This window comes from Nothobranchius furzeri, chromosome 9 (genome assembly GCF_043380555.1).
Source record: "Nothobranchius furzeri strain GRZ-AD chromosome 9, NfurGRZ-RIMD1, whole genome shotgun sequence".
NCBI classification, from domain to species: domain Eukaryota; kingdom Metazoa; phylum Chordata; class Actinopteri; order Cyprinodontiformes; family Nothobranchiidae; genus Nothobranchius; species Nothobranchius furzeri.
The window spans coordinates 40,350,522-40,371,923 of NC_091749.1; the positions used below are offsets into that span (position 1 = coordinate 40,350,522).

Here is a 21,402-nt window from a genome sequence, read left to right on the forward strand (position 1 = left end):
GCCACAAACAGTGCACCGATGAGTCTCGCATGAATCGCTCTAACTTCAAACAACAATAAACGACATCCTACCTGCTGCTCCTCTTGGCTCGTGCTCTGGCGTAATAGGCTTCATAGGACCTCGGTTTTAGCTCCAGTGCTTTTGTTGCAAAGTCCTCAGCTATGCCAAAATCCTGGGTTTTGAGGAAGGAACCACCATTAGGTGCAATATGTATTCTTCAGTTTAAACATTGGCATGCAGCACACTGACAAAGCCATCGTTTAACTACAGAATCTTATTCTTGCCAACATAATTCAAGGCGTTTCTACTATAAATAGTGCTTGTTTGCAGCCTGAGTAATGAGACCGAACCCACGCTGGGATCAGGTTTATTGACCAGAAGAAGGAGGGAAAAGGGAAGAAAGCTGATTGTTTTCCTGCACTTCTCGTCACTCTCAGGTGAGTATTTAACGACGCCAACGCACTGATTTTGTCCTTGAGAACGTGGTCAACACAACAGTCTTGAATGTGAGTTTGTGTAAGCCACTGGTGGATGTTTATGGGTGGTATCACGCAGTCTCCCTGCTGGCCCTACTGTAACTCGGAGAAAGAGAGCACACTCTTCTCATCCGGAGCGAGTGACCTTATCACTTCACATTATCTGCTCCATTATTCACCGGCCGCAGTGACCCTAAGGATGGCATTTTTCCAGTCTGTCAGGACGTCTCTCATCGCCAGGGTGGGATCCGAAGCTGGCTGCTGGCCACGCGCATCCATCTCCACACTAACAACACGCACCTGTCTCCAGGCCTGGAGCTCTTGTTTATTACACCAGAGTGACACCAAATCAGATCTAAACAGCAGCAACATCTGTATGGCGAGCCACACTGGTGCTGTCATGATCTTTTTATGTCTACGGTGATAAGTTATACATCTACCTCACCTAGCCAGAACACGCTGCCTTTCCCGTGGTGTTTGATAAACCTGCTGATGGTGCATGAGCAGTGTGACAGTCTTACGTTGGTTTTTCTGCGGCAGCGTGAGAGGTTCAGGTAGAGGGAGACCCGCAGGTCTCTGAGGCCCTTCAGCTCCTCCCCTTGCCCCTCTCGGGGTAGCTTCCTCAAAGCGTACTGGTAGCGCTGGCCGGCCTCCTTCATACGTCCTTTCTGAGGAACACACCAGGTTTAGTTTTCATCATTAATTTGAATTTCGTCACAACGCAATGTTGATCAAGATACCTTGTATAGTATGTTCCCTTCCTCCATCAGCTTCTGCAGCAGGATAAGGAGGATGTCTGGTTTGGAGGAAGCCATAGCCCACGTAGCGTGACCTAGTGGAGGGGTAGGAACACTCATCTTTAGATCTTCTGTCTTGCCTTGTCGCCTCTACTTTGTACCTTAAATAAATGTCATACCTGATCGATCGTGTGGAGCCATTTTGTAGCCTGTTGGTTGATGAATGAGAGCAGCCAAGAGATCGAAGGAGAGAGTTGAAAAAAAAAAAAGAGTTGGAGGATTAAAGGTAGCCGCTGCATCAAATGAAGCAGTAAGCTGCTCTGCAGTTAAAAAGAGAAGCAAATTAAAACATCCATTGACTGGTCTGTGTCAGCTGCAAATATGAGACCACTGGAGAAGTTGGTGCTGATTCAACGTTGTGTTTTACTGCAGCTTATCGAGCTCTTTAACGGTGTCGTATAACTTTTAAATCCCCCTTGATGTGGTTGTTTTAGAACAAGTGTGAGGTCCGTACCAGTCTTGGATCCTTTCTTCAGAAGCGAAGCCACGAGAGCCGGGTTCTGGCAGCCAGCTGCTCGGTCCGTACTTCTGGTATCGTTGTTGTCTGCCCTCTCCAGCACCGCTCCGTGCTCCACCAGGCTGTGCACCTGATATTCAAACGTTACGCTAAAGTGTAACCGTCACATTTTTGTTTGATACTTCCACATGCTGCATTAGTGCACACAATTATAATTTCATCATTTCACAGATCTTGTAATTGTTAAAACGACGCCTCCGATTCCTCTCCCGGTAATCAGGACTGCAGAAGCGGCTTGGTTGGGAGTTTTGTTACTCTGCGTGATGTTTGATTGATGAAGGGTAAATTATTTAATGATGATTTCTCTCATTTGGCTAAAATATCCTAAAGTGACAATTATGCGAAACAGCAATTACACAGCAGATTGTCAACAAACCCTCCAAGTGCCTTTTTGGGCCTTGATTAAATTATTTTCTCTCACAAACTAAATAAACAAACCAAACCCACCGTATCTGCATCTCCATTGAGAGCAGCAAGGTCAAGCGGAGTCCGGCCCTGCCTGTCCGGGTGGTTCAGGTCAGCTCCTGCCTCCACCAGAACCTGGACCGCACCTTTCTGGCCCTTCATGCAAGCCCAGCTGATTGCAGTCAGCCCCTCGTGATCAACAGAGGACGTGGAAGCTCCTGGAACCAAAAGCAAGTTGAATATGAACCTTTAGCTTTTAAAACATTCAGCGAACGGTAAGTGCACATCCCAAAAGAAAGGAACGTTGTCCTACCGTGTGACAGCAGGAGCTCCGCCGTGCCGGTGTGGCCCTCAGAGGAAGCCAGCATCAGCGCGGTGCGGCTCTGTTTGTCGCTGACGTTCATGTCTGCACCTTTCTTTAGAAGAAGCTCTGCAACCTGGAAGAAGAACAACATGTTTTAAAGCTACATTAAAGCCAAAAGATGTTGACAAATGAAGTGATGGAGGTTCTCCTCACCTGTGTGTGTCCATGCTTGGCGGCGCTAAGCAACGGGACCATTCCTCTGCGGTTTGGTACTTCCAGCCCCGCCCCCCGCTCCAGGAGGAAAGCACAGACCTCTAACCTGCCTCTTCCTGCTGCAGCGGTCAGGACTGACAGGACACGGACAGAAACATCAGACAACATTCACACAGTTTAGGTCAGGAAGTAGAAGCAGCAGCGAGAACCAGAATAAAAAATGCTCCAGATCGAACTGACTTTCTGTTGCTTTTTGTCTTCCTAATAACTAAAAGAAGAAACTATTTACAAAGTAAATCTCTGCACCCGAGATAATTCACACCCTCCTTTTAATTATGTGAACAAATGACGGTCCCTTGCTTCAGTTTGCCAGTCTTGCAGCTAATTGAGCAGCTGGGGATAAAGGCGGGGTATTGATGCGTTTAACCTCACGGTAAATGACATCATACTTCATGTGCCCGCATGCTTCAGAGGCAAATCAATTACATGATGCTCCTTTTAATGAGAAGACACCAGACAGAGGACAAAGCAATCCTGCAAATAAATAAATAAATAAATAAATAAATAAATAAATAAAATGACCACAGGTTTGGTGAAGCTGCTGCTATAAATACAAGTGAAAATATCATAAAAGATGATTTTCAAAGACTTTGAAATGTCCGGTGCAGAAATAAGACCTTCGCGTGTATCCTGGACAGAGTTTTATTCTGCACTGATGGGCTTTAATCCAATGATGCTGACACTCAACATCAATCTAAAACGAAGTCAGAGCAGAGACCATGCAAAGGGGAATGTTTAAGAGGGTTTTGTTAATGCTCCCATTTTTTCTGTCTCAAAACTACAGGGGATTGTGTAATAGAATAACACAGTAAGGGTGCTGCAGGCAGAGATGCAGGCTTCATCCGAGACCCTCTCAGGAAATGGATCCAGCAGAAGCTGTGCTGTTGCATCTGTTATGGAGGTAAAAGTCTGAAAATTGAATAGCAGCTGCTTTTTAGATGCTGCAAATGTGACTGAACAGGACCCTCTGAGGTAGATGATACTCTATCCCAGGCAAAAAGGGAAAAATGGAATCAAAAGTTTTGAGGACAACTAGAGCATCCTCAAATCGTAATACTGAAGCCAGTTCATGTGGATGCACTGTGTGGATTTACAGGTGAATTTTACTACACATGAAGCTCAGAGAGCTCGACTGTGCCCGACATGTAACGCTAGAACCCCCGAGTGTGATTCAAGAGCCACACCGAGGGGCAAAAACTAGGTGAGAAAGACAAATTTATTTGACCGATAGAAGAAATGCACCCGTTTCTCCCCAGAGTGAGTCGTGAGCGTCCATCTGCACTGCCAGCTGTTCATCTTTCAAGTCCAGAAAGCTTTTCACCACCTGCAGATACACAGTTTTGCAGTCTTTATTGCTGGCTCGCTGTGCAGAAAACAAGGCCAAAGCACCAAAGACCTTGACCAGACAAAATACCAATCAGCATCTAAGAAATCCAACAACAGGCAGCCATGCTTGACATAAAGATGGATGTCATCAGCGTTTAAAGTGTTTTGGATCTGATTTGTACCTGTGTGTGTCCCACGCTGGCTGCAGCAGTCACTGCCTGCTGGGCTGCCTGTGCTTTCCCTACGACAGCTTCATTGCCATGATGCAACTGCGGATCAGTGGGGATCTCTGCTCCCCAATCATGGCCCAGCAAGTTGTTGATGATTTCTGCATGGCCCTTCAGCGCGGCGTGGACCAGCGCACATTGGCCGCTCTTATCAGCATGACCCACCTGGAACAGAGGGGGACACAGAAGTGCTCGCAACCCAAATCCCGGCTCGTGTCTGTAACGCTCCGACCCAAATCAGCCCCGTTTGTTTCACCTGCCTCCCAGAATAGATCCTTAAACTGTGGTGAAAGTAAAACCAGAGCAATTCAGATTACACAGGAGGAAAAGTACTGAGAGGCAGAGAACTCTGTCACTGACAAAAAACCGATGTATCCATGGTGATTGTGATGGTTCTAACCTCCAAACCCACTGCAGAACCAACACTGACCTTAGCTCCTTTCTTTGAGAGCAAGCTGACAATGTCTGCATGCCCTGCAGCAGCTGCCAAACACAGGGGCGTCATGCCGCTGCCAGTGGTCCCGTCTACAGGAGCGCCCATCTCTAACAGCAAAGCAACCATCTCAGCGTGACCCAGGTGGGCGTGGACTGCCAGGATGGGGGCGTGTCCTATCACCTCTGTAGACCAGGTCACACTTGCACCACCTAGCATCAACAAACGACTGACCTGCAAAATGAAAACCAAAAAGAAGTGTACTGTATCTTTGTACAAAACATTATGTTGATGTTAAAGTCACCGAGTAGCACTAAGAAGTCACCTTGATGTTCGGTGTGTACAGGTTTCTCAGGGAGCCCAGTGCAGCAGACAAACTGTCAGTGCTGCAGTTAATCCACACAGCCTGAAGAACACTGGAGGACACACCGGTCTTCTTACTCAGACCCTGAGGGAGGTGAGAGACACAGATGGATAAGAACCCACCCACATCTCAATTACTTTCCAGGAGAAAAGCTTTTTACGTGCAAATCCTGCAGAATGAGCTTTGGATGTTTGTGTGTGACTCGAGCTCACTCAGACAAGAAGCTCATATCAGTTCCTATAATAGCTCTACATAACACACTAAAAACACCTTTCACCTTGAATATGTGAGCCTTGAGGATGTGGTGTCCCAGTTCCATCGTCTGCTGCCGGTTCAGCTTTCCCTCCTGTCTGGAGAACATGAACGCCAGGAGAGCGTGGCCACTCCTGAAGACACGTAAAAACACCCATATGAATCACAAATAAGACACTTTGCATCGTTTTACTGATGTCATGATGCAAATAATGTAGATACATAACCAGTAAATTACAGCACTGTAAAAACAATGATTTATGGAGTTTATACATTTTTTATTTTAAGTGTCACTGGCCTCCCACCAGAGATAGCTATTAAAACTTGCAAAAATATATATTTTGAGTTATTGAAAAATGTTAACCAGTCAGATCTGAAAGAGAAATTTTGTTTTTATTTATTTATTTGTTTGTTTATTTATTTTATTTTTGCCTCACCTAGGGTCACAGAGAAAGTCTCCACTTTCCCCATCAGCTCTCCAGACCAGCCACTCCCTGAAGGAGGGATGACACAGCATCCGTGTTCCATCCCTGCGTCGAACCTTCAAACACATGATGGACATTTTTGAATATTTGTTGAATTTAAAAGGGAAATTTTACAGATGCACCATCCAGATATTAAAGGGACCATATCATGCAAAATCCACCTTTTGGAGCTTTGTACCAAGTTATACTGTTAATTCCTCATGAAAACCACCCCAAAGCAGTTTTTGGCTTCACTTATTAATTTTCCTGTCTCAGCTGCTTCTTCACCTAACTCTGCTAAGCTAATAGATTCAGCTGGACGGGGTGTTGGCGTCACAATGCCCCACTCCTCCCCATGCAGGTAGTCTCCAATGCACATCCCTCCTCCCCTGGACTGTAAACACTAACACTCGGTCTCTCAGAGTAGCTAGCGGGGAGGTGTGAGTAGGTGATTTCTTTCTCGTCTAGTCTGCACTTTAAATAATTCTTAGAATCCAAAAATATGGCCTTTCTCTGCGAGAGCTGCAAGATCCCTGTCCAGTTTTCCTGAAGTAAAGTTTGACCTGTGGAAATGGTTGGATTTTACCTTCAGGAGCTCTCAAAAACTGAGCAAGAGTGTGACTGTGATTTCACAGACTGCTTGTTAAACCACCGCTAGTACTGGAGTGGGATTTCAGACAAACTACTTATTCAAACTGGTGATATTCCTGTTAAAACCACCCAATAAGCCATAATGGGGAGTAGAACGAAAGTTGTAACTGCTAGTTGCTAGCTGAATAGTTACAAGGTTTGGTGGGTGAGCGTCAGGGACAGGCTGGGACAATAATTCAAGCCAGCTGCCCTTTCTTCATTCGAGTGGCATGTGCGTACATGTGTGCGTGTGTGTGTGAGAGAGAGTGACATGTTGGTGTGAATCTGCAGTCTCCGGGTCTGCAGCCGTACACTATTGTGGAATTCACATGGGTACAGGCAGGATTCCATCGAATCCAGGCATCTTATTTCCGGGTTGTAGGAATGGCTCATGGAAATAACTTACATTTAATAAGGAATGACATATCAATAGGGCTTACGGTAATATTTTGTCACATATTGTGTCTATCTTTGCTCTCGAAGGTGTAAAGTTGCATGATACTAGTCCTTTAAGATCTTTACTTCTGATTTCTCAAGCATATTAAATATGAGGTTGAGTCCAAAGAGAAGCTGAATCCTTATAGATCTTTCCATGCAGGAGCATCAGGACTCTTACCATGAATCCAGTCAGACTGTCTAATCTCTGCTGGAAGTCGTTCCATTCCAGCTCCCCCTTCACACTGCCTGCATTCAGTGCCCTGAACATTTGTTCATCAGTCAGTGGGTGCAGAGACGCCAGAGCCACATTTAGCACTGGAAGCACTCGTTCGAAGACGTCCTTATCCGGAAAGCTCACGCGACACATCAGCAGGTACACCTAAAATGTTGGGATTCAGAGTTAGAATCTGCAACTTTTAGATCATTTAGCTGTTGCTTTTTCCCCACTAGCTATTTTATGCACGCACCAAAAGTGTGTCGGCTAAATGTATTTGATTTGAAAGGTCTTCCGTGTCACATGTTTGTCTCACATGGCTTCATTGTAAACACTAATTAGATCATCTGGACCAAAGAAAGCATCTGCTGCAGAAGAGAAACAACAGAAGTTCTCCAGTATGTTGAAGCAGAAGTCAAAACCAAACGGTTTAAGATGTTTCGCTTTTACTTTGCTATAAGCTTCGGTCCTGAAATGTCACGATAAAAGCAGTAAATCCACCCATCTAAGACTTAAACACATCTTTAACAAAGCTCAGTCTGTTTTTCTCTACATTCATCATCAGTAAATAATTGTATTCCTAAGCTTTTACTATCAAACCTGCTCATCCGGTGTCCTAATTTCCTCACACTGATGATTATGTAACTTTAAAATGCCACTGACATTTACTTTAGTTTTTTTCTATCCAGTCATGTTATTTTATCATGATGAACAGTTTATGTAAACTAAACGCTTGAACTAGGAGGGGTAACAACATCTTTTGTTGTCAGCTATCTTCTAAAACCTCTCATTTCCCTCAGGCTTATGTTGTAACTCAAATCAACTGATACAAACACAAATGCCTGACCTCTGACAGGGAGACAGGCACCACCAGGTAGTTCCCTCCTTTCAGAGTCAGGTGACCTTTGTGGAACAGATCCAGAGTCAGCTGTAAGTAGAGGATGGAGCCGTGGCTGCGGGTCGACAGGTGACTGCTGAACTTGCTGAGAAGCAGCGGATCCGGAGCGGAGCCGGTCGGCGTGGTGACATTTGTGGCGATCTGGTTGCTTCCGCTGACCCGGTGGTGGATGTAGTCACTGAGGTCAGCTCCCAGGTCACTGCTGTCCGGCAGGATGTCCAGCGAAATGCCAGCAAACGGAAGGAGCGTGGTAATCTCCTGCACAAGAGGAAAGTCACTGATCTCTAGGCAGATTCCAACTACAAACAAGCAGAAATATCCTTGGGAGTTAAAGAACGTAGGTTGCATGTTTTTGATGCATTAGCATAGTCCAAATGAAACATGCCAAAATCAGGACCCATTACTCAGATGCTGTTGCCTCTGACTCATGCAAAGCCATGGGAAGAATACAGTAAATAGTGTGACAATGACTCAACTCCAACATTGCTCACAGGCATCTCTCAGATTCGCATTTCAGCTTTCCACCCTCCGCTGTGCAACACTGGCCAAAACCAGCTATGATGATCAAAGTAACCTCAGTACTTTATTAACAGAGGCTGACACTTTGTTTCCACGTCACACTGCTGACTTGTCCAAGCAGAAAGCGCTCCACTTTAACCTTCAACTTCAAAAATTCAGGTTCCTCTGAATTAACAAAAAAAGAGCACTTGAGGTAGATAATCCAATCAGGAATCAGGGGAACTGCAAATGTTAAGGTGGAGCGACTCAATGGATCCTGAAGAAAATGACCCTAAATGTGTTCTTGTGTACTTCAAACTCTAAATTTGCAACTGTCTGGCGAGCTGTCAAGCTCCAGACTCCCAGCAGGATCCCGGAAGCATTACCAAGCATTCAGAGCGTAATCCATGCAGCATTTGGAGGCTCCGCCTTGGCACCGGACAGATGCGTCTGCTGTTTGGTGGGATTACCGACCAGATTGAGAAAACATATCCGAATTGACAGAACAGTTATGCCAAACACCACAGCGCCTATACCATAGCAGGAAAAGCACAGCATAAGACTATGCAGCAGTAACTATAAACTGTTTCTAACTTCACTTTGTAGTGGGAGACAGCTCTGCTTGCAAAGTTCTGAAATCTATTCAAGTATCTGATTAATGTGGTCAATGCTCAATTGGTTTTAGCAAGTTCAACAAGTGGTGCACAAGAAATTTGCCCTCAAAATGATCTGCATCCATTTCTATGAAAAACATAAATACATTTTTTTCCAGAGATTTGCAGTGAAAGCTGCAAATTATGCAAAGTAAAGACATCATTATCTAATCTTTTTTATGCAGGGCAGAACCTTTTGTCTACTGGGATGGGGTGCATTGATTTTTACTAGTGTTGGACAAAAAGGATGACTGCGACTGGGATGTAATCAGTAATTACTCAAAGGAAGAATAAAATAATGCACTCCTGAGAGCACACCCAGTGCAAGAAGTGACAAAACTGTTTTTAAAAGAACTTTTGGGCTTTAATTATTAAGGAGAAATTCATTTCAAAGGTTAACTTTATCAAGCGCTTTAGTCTCTGTTCACATAAATCTACATAAATTAAATTATTTGAATTTAAAGCATTGCAAAGAGAGCTAAATGCCACAAAACCTTTCATTTTTACATGCTTTGGGTTTATCGTGACCACAGTGGGACTGAGTGTGTGTGGAACCAGGAAAACACAGATGTGTGGAAACAGAGTAGGAGGTGAAAAATTCCCTGTGCTTGGTGAGTAATATTAACTCAAAGGAACAAGTTTGGAGTCCATGGAGTTCTCATAATACACAAGAGCATCTCAGGACTTACCACCAGGCCTGTCCTGACTGTGACCACCAGCTTTAGCCAGAGAGGAAATTTGGAGATTATTTTGGTGATGAAAGTAGCGATTGTATCCCCGTAGTCTGGCTTATGAAACTCTGCTTCATTAAGACTGTCGACCAGTATGATATAGTCTTCCTCGGGTAGCCTCCGTTCTGAAACGGTCAAGCAGAAAACGGAGAATGAAAAACTTTGTTACTGAAAATTTGCTTTTAAAACAGTTTGTGACAATCAATAAATAATCAGGGTTTTTTTCAAGCAGTAAAAAAAAAAAAAAGAAAAGAAAAGAAAATATCATTAAAACATATCTTCAGATGAAAGAGGTCACAGACCAATGCTGCCAGCTGGTTTTTGATACAGGATGTGTCCATCATGTTTCACATTATCCAAGCTGTCAAACCATTTCTGCAGGGCTGTGAGGACTAGACAGCTCACACTCACTCACTTCACGCAAGGGCCTCTTGGTTTTTTCTAACCTCTTTAATAAAGATGGAGTAGACAAAGCACTCTACTCAGACTGTGGAGGACCTGGCCATAAAAACACATCCATCTAGCTGAATAACTATCGCGGCTATAAGCACGTAACATTCAAGTATTTTGTAACCTTGAAATCCTGGGGGATGCTGATGATTCACCAGGGCAAATTTAACACTCACCATTTCTCTGTGAAAAATAGCCAAACATCAGTTTCAAATCATTGACCTTAACCAGGGAAAATAGTCTATGAGGGATCATACGCTCACTTATGGGCTGTTTTACATGTGAGGTAAAAGCAGCTGCCTTCAGCTGGTCCTTACTAAAGGTGTCCTAGAAGGAGTGTTTAAAACAGAGGTGTGGCTATGGGTCCACACACTGGGCCCACCCACTTTGTACCAGGACCCACCTAATCAAATGGCTTTCTTAAAGAGCAAGTAATGCCTACATTTACTTTTTTTTTTTTTGCTGATAATCTGTATAGATGAGTGTCTAATGATGCTGCACACATGTGCAATCATTAGTGAGGCAGTTTAGTGCAACTTAGTTTAAAGTTAATATTTCAGCCCAAAACCATAATTATACAGGCATCTCCATCTTCAGGTTAAAAACTCTGCTCCACATTCACGTAAAACTAGCTGTGGTTGATGGCTACGCTGAAAAACGTGACGTTATCAGCAAAGTACTACGTGGCTGCACTGCACTGGTCTCCAGGTGAGGCAGCCGCACCTCCACCTGGCTCAGCCACTCACCTGCCGATTTGACACATTAGCGCTCGGAGCCGCTCGCCTCCTTGAAAAAAATGCCCTCCTCCCCTTTTCATCTGATGATCGCGTTTAACAGGAAATCCTCCAGAATGCTGCCGAATCTGTCTGCTGTTCTCCTGAGCGGTAAGTCTTGTGTGAGTGCGTGTTAGCATGCACGCCCTCGTTAACGACTTGTTTTTAGACTGAGAAACTCCGACAGCACACGCCGGGGGTGGGGGGTTGAGGTCTGTCACTGCCTCAGTGCCGCTCTCTCGGTCCACCAGGCAACGCCCCTTTCGGAGGCGTTTTCCTAACAGGAAGTGTGGTTGGCATATGTCTCCACCCATGCATTGACCCCCACTTTAAGGAGGGAGTAACACTTATTTCAATACCTGGAAAAAAGGCGTCGCCTAGAGGACTGAGAGAGAGCGACACTGAGGCAGTGACTGACAGCATTGCCAAACTAATGACAGGTCGTGTCAACAGCACTATCTAACTAACAACACTCATCTATACGGGTTATCAGTAAAAATAAGATGATTTAGGTCTTACTCGCTCTTTAAAAAATTAAATGTATATTTATTTTATTTTGGAGGGGTGTCCTTTCAGGCCATCATACAATGGAATGAAACAGAACTAATTTTGAAATAACAGTATCCCTGATAGTGTTTGTTGCTCAGACTTGTATTAGCAGTACCCCAGGTTAGTGTTAGCAGTAACTTGGGCTAGAAAAGTTCTGCAGTTAGCATTATATTACAGACGTTGAAGTGATAGTGAAAAAGTGAACACTGATTTAAGGACATTTGCCTCGCTTAAAACGTGCTAAACCAGCCTTTCTCAGAATGAACCATTTCTCTGGCTTAGAAGTCTAGACATGCAGTAGCAGAAGCTAAATGATTTTGCTCTGCATGTCAGTCTAGCCACGCTCAATAGGCGCCTCAGCAGGCCAGATCAGTATTGTGTCCTGTCAATCACAGCACTCTATCGGTTTGGTGGACAGGTTAATGTGAAGCAGAACAACTAAGACGGCGTTGGCTCGTTTAAAACGGCTTTGGCATCAATTTTGGACTATTTAGACTTGGGCTTATCTTTGAGTCAAGAGCAAATAGAAGGACTTAAGTCCTTCAGTATTTAAGTCCTCAAGAACCTTCACCAGCAAACTTAAATCCTTTATTTAGAAAAAGTATGTCTTTGCATCTTCTTCTATGGTGTATGGCAGACTGCCCCGCTGGCTGACATTTGTAGCGGTGAGTACACCATGTTGTTGTCAAATAGCATGCAGAGACAGTTTGGAAGAACACCAAAGATTCTCCCCAACGACTGAGCTTTCTCTTTGGGTCATGGCCAGAATATATATATATATATATATATATATATATATATATATATATATATATATATACATATATATTCACATATATATATTCACATATATATATATGTGTGTGTGTGTGTGTGAATATATATATATATATATATATATATGTATATATTCACATATATATATATATATATATATATATATGTGTGTGTGAATATATACATATATATATGTATATATTCACATATATATATATATATATATATATATATATATATATATATATATATATATATATATATATATATATGTATATATTCACATATATATATATGTGTGTGTGAATATATATATATATATATATATATATATATATATATATATATATATATATATATATGTATATATTCACATATATATATTCACATATATAGGATAACCTGACAGGCTACTGTTTCTCAGCAGCCATTGCAATATTACAAATTTACATAGGAAAGCAGACCACACACACCATGGGCTTTGTGGTATGCTACATTAGACAGCTGTTTATATTAAACAACAAGGTAAATGCATACCTGTCAAATCTCCACTTTTGGCTGGGAAACTCCCATATTTTACCCCTCTTTACAGCGTTCTTCCCATATTTTTATTTTTGTGGAAATTTTCTATATAACGTTCATGGAAGAGCCCTCTCCATCCACTGCAACCAGAGCTTTGCTTGCAGCCACCCCCCAGGTTCTCGGCCTGGTTGAGCTTTGCTTGCAAATTCAAAAATTTACTCAATTTGGTTTTCAATTCTAGCACACTTTAAAATTAAAAAGGGTCCATCACTTTGAAATGTTGCCACTCTCCACGACTTCAGTACCTTTTCTCAAGTTGGAAAGAGGCTCTAGCACCCCCTTCCTGAAGGCAGCAATGGGGTCTTGAACACAAGAACGCAAGCTGAGGGTGTTTTGTAGGTGGGGTTCTTGAACCAGCAGCTCCCTGTAGGAGGTGAGCTGAGGTGCTCTGGCCAGCAGGGCGGCGACACTGTGGACAAACTCTGGAACCAGGCAGGTGTAGGTGTTGTCAGCCTGGCAGAAGTGGTACGCTACCACCTGGTAGAAGAAAACAGATAATATCTTTAAAAAAACATAAAACACATTAAAGATGTTGCCATTTGTTGGAGTCAAAGTAAGTTATAACTGTAGGAGCAGCCAAGTTAAAGAATACAGGAAACTACAAGCGCTCATCTAAATAAAAATGTAATAATGAGTTTAGCTGTTTTGTATTTTATCCAAAAGTGTTGTATTTCTTTTTATATTTTTTGTCAATATTAGGTTGCCAACAAATATTCTATTGATGTCATTTAACGGTTAGGGGTTGAAAAAAAAGAGTAAAACACATTAACCAGAGATTCTATCCCAAGTTAATCTTCAGTACATAAACATGTTTGTTTCACTAACAGGATTATGACTCAGGCAAAATCTTCTTGCAAAAAACTAGCTAGAAGACACCGATTCTGCAGTAGGAGAGGCATGCATGGCTGAATTGTTCAGATCTCCAAAAAAAAAAAGTGTTGAAAGCATATGCAAGGACACCTTTGCTCTTATTTGCCCATGCATTCCACAAAAATGTGCTTTTATTGAACGCTACTCAACAAGGACAGAGACTGCAGCATATGTCTGAGTACCACATACACCAACTGCCTGTTGTAAAAAGACTAATAGCTAAACCCGAGGATTTGTTTTTGCAGAGACCTGACTATTAAACCATCAACAAAGCACCTTCAGAGCTAAATGCATGCCTATTAAAAAGGGAGAGGTCGTGTGTTGTTATATCACACTCAAGAGACAGATCACACCTCTGATTTCAGCACAGGCTCAAGCTGTCTGAAATCACCGTCCCTTTCTCCAGCCCAACTCTGGATGACCAGGAAGGTCTTCTTCACAGCATCAGGGTGCAAGCTCAGTGTGAAAGAATCAGGTGTTAAAAAAAAACGATGTGATGTTTGGTAAACTCTGTAATTAGAACAACCCGTTTGTTTGGCAATTTGTGCACATATAAGACTATTTTTCTGCTTCTGTTCTTAAAGGAAACAAAGGAGAGGAGTGAAACTATCTTTTAAATGTGAACTTTGCTAGTTTGATCAGAATAGCATAATAAAACCATTTAAATAAGTAAATCAATTGTTTTGTGCAAAATAAATAAAACGTTTTCAATGCATTTTTTTAAGTGACCCATCATAGAAGTGCTTTTTAATTCTAGTTTATCTCAACTTTGGCTTTTTGTAGCTGAAACTGTCACAGTAAAGCACATTTTATACACAGAAGTAATTCAATGGTTTCCAGGAGCAAGAGCAGCAAGGACATTAAAATCAATGTGACAATATAAAACATCAGATTTTAAAGTCATGATTAAAATACACAAAGACAGAAAAATATTTGTTGTAAGAATAAGATAAAAAGGCTAAATTAACCCTCCCACTGTCTTCATGGGTGACCCCGGCAGGAAAGTTGACCGTGGAGCAGGGCTGATGGTTTATCCCTTGAGGTCCACGTGGCGGGGGTGAGGAGTGAGCACCACCTCACCTCACAGACAGTGGGAGGGTTAAAGAGATACTAAGCAGTTTACTTGCTTTTAACACCCCCTAGTGTCTTATTAATTATTAAAGCATGAGTGAAACTTATCTCCTGTCTTTTTAACACCGTACTCCACAGCTGAAATGCGTTTGCATTAGTTTCTAGGCCTAGGGGATCGGTTTATAACTAAACAAAATAAATCAGCTGTGTTCACGATCTAAAACATGCAGGAAACATCTACAGGGACCGGACCGGCACTCTGAAGTTGAAAATACAGTATTCTGGCCACAGCAGGTGGTAGGAGCCTGAGTGACATTTCATTAAAGTTAAAAGTTAAACTCCCACTAGTCACACACTGGTGATATTCATCTCCTCGTTTGACCCATCCCCACTGGGAGCGGTGAGCTGCAGCTGTGGCCGTGCTGGGGAACAACTTGGTGGTTTAACCTCCCATTCCAACCCCTACCCCTTCAAAGGATCATTTTAGCACATACTGGCTCAAGAAAATATGAAACAGTTGTATAGTATCCCTGATTTCATCTGTGTGCAGCTTAGTAGCTAAAAGCAACTTTATAATATTCCTCTCAAAATGCTCAGGTACTGGTCAGAAAATGAGCAAAATAAACAGCCATCAAAAAACAATTATGTCCTTTCAGAAAACCCAAGTAGAGCCAGTTGCAATTTAAACGATTTTGAAATAAAAAGAAATGAGTGACGACTCAAGGCTTCTGCACAGTGGTGCATGCAGAAATCTTTATGAGTACAGTTTTATTTGATAAATTCAATTTGAGCTTCATTCAGCACAGCAGAACCTCTCTAATAAAACACGATTATTACAGAAAACACACGTTATTTAATTCAGACAGCAGCATGGAGAAAAAAAAACAACAGCCAAAAAGATGGAATATTACTACCAAACACCACTCATCAGGAAATAATAGGATTTCTTTATGGACGTTAAATATTATTTAGCTGGAAGAACGTCTTTTTCAGCCAAAACACTTCTACTGTTGTTTTTTTTTACTTATTGGTCGGAGTACATGGTTCTCATATAACACCATCCATGATTTTGCTTTTGAGCAAACATCCACACCATCACATGCAGTCTGACTAGTTCCCATGGAAACTCTTATTGAGGCCAAGTTAGTAAATTTAGAAGCTTCCATGTCATCTATGCGATGCACTCAGCAGCATGTTCTACATGTGCCCAGAAACAGGGAAGAACGCTTTGACATCAGCGTCACAAACGTGCTGCCTCAAAGCTGCTCAGAAACCACAGGAGCAATGCTGATATTTGTTTTTCTTACAACCGATCCCTTTGTCAGTCCCCAGTAAAATGCTTGGAACAGTCATAGCTCCCTGTGGTATGGTTTGAACTGATAGATTTTATTTTATTTAAGGTGAAATGAATAAAAGGGGCAATCACACAAAAGCAATGCCTACTAAGAGCATTCCTATAATATAAACGTGCTTTTTTTTCTTTATGTCTTGTTGCTGCAGGTGAGTCAGCAGTCTGCTCAGCAACAGCATGAGTAACAATACAGACGTGTGCTGCGTGGTAATGTGTTTGTGTAAATTCATGTCTTTCTAAGGACTGAGTGTGTATTTTCTAATTTAGCCTCTGAGAGTGGAACAATTTGGCATGTGAGGTCACTTTGATGAATAAGATTCAGGTTTTGTAGAAAAACCATGTTAGATAGCAGGGGTGGTCCTATAAGGGGTCCTGCCCTACCCTAATAGCAAGCTTGGGCCCCCTTGCTGAGGGCTCATTCTAAACATTTAACATGTTTGAATTTTTTCCGATAATGTAGCCTAATGGGAGATGATGAACCAAAAGCAAGAAGAATGATATATAGATAAAGATATGAAAGTATTTTTTGCAAAGTCGTTATATTTTTAAATTTACTGAAAAACTATTGTATCCAAAAAAAACTTTAACTAAATTGCGGTTATTATATATTTTTTAAATACTACACACAAATTTAAATACTTGAGGGCAATGTTTGTAATGTTTTTTAAACAGGATGTATTAAAGAAATGCATTTTACCTTTATCATCCTCGTCTTATTGACTTAACTTGGTGGAAATAGTGAAACAAGGTAAAATGGAGAGTTGAATATACTCGAACAAAAATTTGCAAAGTTCACTGAGAGCTTGCTAACCATCCATCCATCTTCTCTGAAATCTCCTCCTGGAGGTCCAAAACTGCAATTATTGAATTAGATGGAGAACAACTCCATGGCCACTTACTTGGCTCAGCTGATTTCCTCAAACAAAAATAACTCAAAAGTTTATAAACCATAATGTTTCAGTTTGCACCCATCAAAGGCCTGTATTCTCAATGTGACTGTAACAAAGGTCTTGCATTCTGTGAGAACAAAATCAGAAATCTCTGGGCAAGTTTTTCAGCCCCATCCACATCCTATTCTCCCATCAAACCTCCTTCCTCCTAATCATGGTCCTTCTTTACTCACGTAAATTTCCAGGACATTTGTGTCATCCAGTAATCGGAAGGTTGCAGGTTCGATCCCAGTTCCGACCAGAGATTTCTGCTGTTGTGTCCTTGGGCAAGACACTTAACCTGCCTTGCCTGCTGGTGGTGGTCGGAGGCACTGGTGGTGCCAGTGCTCGGCAGACTCGCCTCTGTCAGTGTGCCCCAGGGCAGCTGTAGCTACATCGTAGCTCATCCCCACCGGCGTGTGAATGTGTGTGTGTGAATGGGTGAATGACTGATTTTGCTGTGAAGCGCCTTGGGGGGGTAGAACCCTAAGAAGGTGCTATACAAATTCATTTACCATAACTTCAAGCCCTGTTGATAATCTCCCAACCCCTTTGCTTAAGGTTTTTGACCTAATCCATGCATTGTGGATTTTATTAATCTATTCCTCCAATCCAGCCCTGTACCCTCTGTTTTCAAACATGCTGTTGCTGAACCTTTCCTTAAAAAACCCAGCTTAGATTCCTCTTAGCCTAACAGGCTCATTTCTAAATTGCTCTGTATCTTAAAAATTTTAGAAAACATTGTGGCCGATCAACTGATTCGTTTTCTGGAACTGCACAACCGTTTTAAATAATTCAACAGAAATAGCTTGTAGTTTCCAGTGACATCATGATGGCTGCAGAAAACGAGGAATTTGCAGTCTTGGTGGTTCAGATCGCTAGCCTGGCCTGCCAGACTCGACCTTAGTCTAATTCTGCACAGAGAAGGAGTCTGGTTACTCACAGGCCAAGGCACATGAGGGGAGGGACTAGGCCGCACAAAAATAACCAATCAGAAAAAAGACAGAAATGCCGACTGTACCGTGCGACGCTGTAGTTTTTTAGCTGTGGTCAAAAAAGGCGTCTGGCAATGGCGCAAACATCATTTATTTTTTTAGAAGGAAGGCTTTTAGCGCTTCTACTTGTTATGGTTTTAAAGACATGTTCAAGTCATTTAGAACAAAGGAAAGAGCCGCAGCGAGCTCCGCTTCAGTCGCCATTGTAACGGAATGAAACGACTGTTTTCCACCTAAAAGTCATTTCCTCCCTCTCCTCAGCAAGAACTAATCTGCATGAGATATTGCTCAGGGTCATGCATTTGCTTCTAAAACTTTTTCTTTCCAGCCCAAGAGAAGAATGAAGACAAATGACTCTTTCTTTTTAATAAATCAAAGAACTCGATTGGCTAAATTAAAGTTAATCAAACAAAGTGTTAGTCCAATAATAATGTGGACCAATCTGTGAAATGACAATCTTATGATTAGTAAGTTTTAATGAGTAATATGACTTTAATCTAGCTGCACTAGACATCTTGATACACGTAATGTAAACACATGACACAGTGCTTTTACTCATCCAATCGGAACCTTCCTTTCTGAAGCGTGGCATAGTCAAGTCAAGTCAACTTTATTTATAAAGCACTTTACAACAGCATAAAAGCTGACCAAAGTGCTTAACAAGCCAAAAAGAACAGAAGTTCCCTAAAAATAAGATAAAAAGTTCATCACAAAGTAAAAACATGATAAAAACAAATATATCAAACTGACATAAAAGCTACTAAAAACAGATGCATTCTCAAACTGAATTAAAAGCAACTGAGAACAGAATGGTCTTTAAAAGTGATTTAAAACCCGACCATTACAAAACCATCCTAATCTGAATTGGGAGTGCATTCCACAACCTTGAAGCTGCTACTGAGAAAGCTCTATCACCCCTGAGCTTTCTCTTTGTTCTCGGCACCTCCAGGAGAAACTGGTCAGCTGACCTCAGTGACCGAGACGGGGAGTGAGTATCTAAAAGTTCACACAGATACTGCGGAGCAAGGCCATGTACAGCTTTAAAAGCCAATAAAAGAAACTTGTACTGGACCCTAAAATCGACAGGCAGCCAGTGCAGCGAAGCTAAAATTGGGGTAATGTGCTCCCTCTTTCTCAAACCCGTCAATAGGCTTGCTGCTGCATTTTACACCATTTGAAGGAGGGAGAGGTGAGACTGAGGAAGACCAAGGTACAGTGCGTTGCAATAGTCAAGGCGTGATGTAATAAACGCGTGAATCACCGTCTCAAAGTCATGACTTGAGAGCAGACGCTTAACCTTGGCGATCCTCCTTAACTGATAAAAACTGGCTTTGATGACAGCACTGATTTGCTTTTCCAGAAGCAGATCACTGTCAAGCCGGACTCCAAGACTGGTCACTACAGGTTTTAAATATAGGGCTAGTGGACCAAGGTCAGCAGAACATGGCCCACTGGACACACTAGGACTAAAAAGCATGACCTCAGTCTTATCATTAATAAAATGTAAAAAATTTGCAGACATCCAGGTTTTAACCTCATCAAGGCAGTTTAGAATAGGATCTAAAGAATTGAGTAGGCCATGTTTAATGGGAATATAAACCTGGGTGTCGTCTGCATATAGATGGAAAGAACATCCATGTTTCGTAAAAATAGAAAACAGAATAGAAATAGAAAAATAGAACCCAGAGGTAGCAAATAAAGAGAGAACAACGGGCCCAGCACCCATCCTTGAGGAACCCCGCATATGGGAGGCGAGCAAGATGACGTGAAGCCACCTAATGATACACAAAATGACCTCTCAGCCAAATAGGACTTAAACCAGTCCAAAGCAACTCCTTTAATCCCAACAGACTCTTGTAACCGTGAAATCAGGAGACTGTGATCCACGGTGTCAAAGGCAGCAGACAAATCAAACTGTACCAGAACCACAAAATCACCAGAGTCAGTAGCTAAAAGAATATCGTTTAAGACCCTGAGCAGTACAGTCTCTGTGCTATGTGCCTTCTTAAAACCTGACTGGAATTTTTCAAAAATATCATTTGCATGCAAAAACTCCATCAATTGCAAATACACCACTTTTTCCAGAACCTTTGAAAGGAATGAAAGTTTTGAAATAGGCCTATAATTAGACACAGTAGAGGGGTCAAGACTGGGCTTCTTAAGTAGTGGCTGAACAACAGCATGTTTCCAAGATTCTGGAACCAGACCAAATGAAAGGCTACTATTAACCATGGTAAGAACCCAAGGACCCACTGAGGAAAAAAACTCCTTAAAGAGGCGGGGAGGAATCACATCAGTAGGAGAACCTGAGGGTTTTAAGGGTTCCACGATCTCCCACAGATCCAGAGTCAGTGGTTCAAACTGACAAAAAGTTGAAGGGACCTTTCAGCATGTCCCCTTCAGCAACCTGAAGGGGACATGCCGGTATCTGAGCTCTAATGCTCACAATTTTATCGATAAAAAATGTCAAAAACGAATCACACAGCCCCTGAGAGATCTCAATTTCTGCTGGTTGGTCGACATTGAGGACGTTATCTAAAACATTTAAGAGAACACGTGGCTTACTGCAGGCAGACTGAATGATATCTGAGAAATATTTCCTCCTTTCCTCCATCACCACAGCCTGATAGCAACGGAGAGCATTTCTTAACATCTGGAAAGAAATCATTAGCCTGTCCTTTTTTCATTTCCTCTCAACCATTCGACATTTTCTTCTTGCATTGCGCGTGGACTCATTTATCCACGGCTCACGTTTAGCCCTGGGTTTCCTGAGCTGCAACGGGGCCACTGAGTCCATAATGGTACTGCAGCAATCATAGAACTGTGAGCTAAGTTCATTTATATTGTCAGAAAAGGATTCTACGTTGTTAGAAATCATATCAAATTTGCCACAAAAACGGGGAGCAGTTAATGGGTTAACAATCCTAACTTGCCTGAAACAAGCAGGTGATTTTCGATTGTTGTCAGAGAGGGCTATGCTAAAAAGTACAGGCATATGATCTGAGAAAACAGCGTCACAAATCTCAATATCAGAAAAAGACAACCCAGATGTTAAAACAAGATCAAGAACATGTCCCTGCTCCTGAGTCGTTCCAAAATCATTTTGCACCAAATAGTATCTGTGGTGTTTATAAATCTGTCCAACCTTTATTCGA

At 42.1% G+C, this 21,402-nt stretch overlaps 1 protein-coding gene across 2 annotated transcripts in view; it reads right to left on the bottom strand.

The window, feature by feature from the left end:
• Nucleotides 1-21,402, bottom strand: part of tanc1a (tetratricopeptide repeat, ankyrin repeat and coiled-coil containing 1a) — a 52,366-nt gene that overhangs the window by 2,161 nt on the left and 28,803 nt on the right. For both annotated transcript variants that reach the window (XM_054732387.2, XM_070554834.1), the window contains 18 exons: nucleotides 13,277-13,508; nucleotides 9,859-10,025; nucleotides 7,968-8,276; nucleotides 7,085-7,285; nucleotides 5,812-5,915; nucleotides 5,400-5,508; nucleotides 5,084-5,206; nucleotides 4,756-4,992; nucleotides 4,281-4,490; nucleotides 4,015-4,096; nucleotides 2,713-2,846; nucleotides 2,509-2,632; nucleotides 2,238-2,413; nucleotides 1,728-1,860; nucleotides 1,393-1,422; nucleotides 1,217-1,308; nucleotides 998-1,144; nucleotides 72-172 (listed from right to left, as the gene is read on the bottom strand). In XM_054732387.2, coding sequence (XP_054588362.2) covers nucleotides 72-172; nucleotides 998-1,144; nucleotides 1,217-1,308; nucleotides 1,393-1,422; nucleotides 1,728-1,860; nucleotides 2,238-2,413; nucleotides 2,509-2,632; nucleotides 2,713-2,846; nucleotides 4,015-4,096; nucleotides 4,281-4,490; nucleotides 4,756-4,992; nucleotides 5,084-5,206; nucleotides 5,400-5,508; nucleotides 5,812-5,915; nucleotides 7,085-7,285; nucleotides 7,968-8,276; nucleotides 9,859-10,025; nucleotides 13,277-13,508 — 2,711 coding nt within the window. The remainder of the gene's footprint in view (nucleotides 1-71; nucleotides 173-997; nucleotides 1,145-1,216; nucleotides 1,309-1,392; nucleotides 1,423-1,727; nucleotides 1,861-2,237; nucleotides 2,414-2,508; nucleotides 2,633-2,712; nucleotides 2,847-4,014; nucleotides 4,097-4,280; nucleotides 4,491-4,755; nucleotides 4,993-5,083; nucleotides 5,207-5,399; nucleotides 5,509-5,811; nucleotides 5,916-7,084; nucleotides 7,286-7,967; nucleotides 8,277-9,858; nucleotides 10,026-13,276; nucleotides 13,509-21,402) is intronic.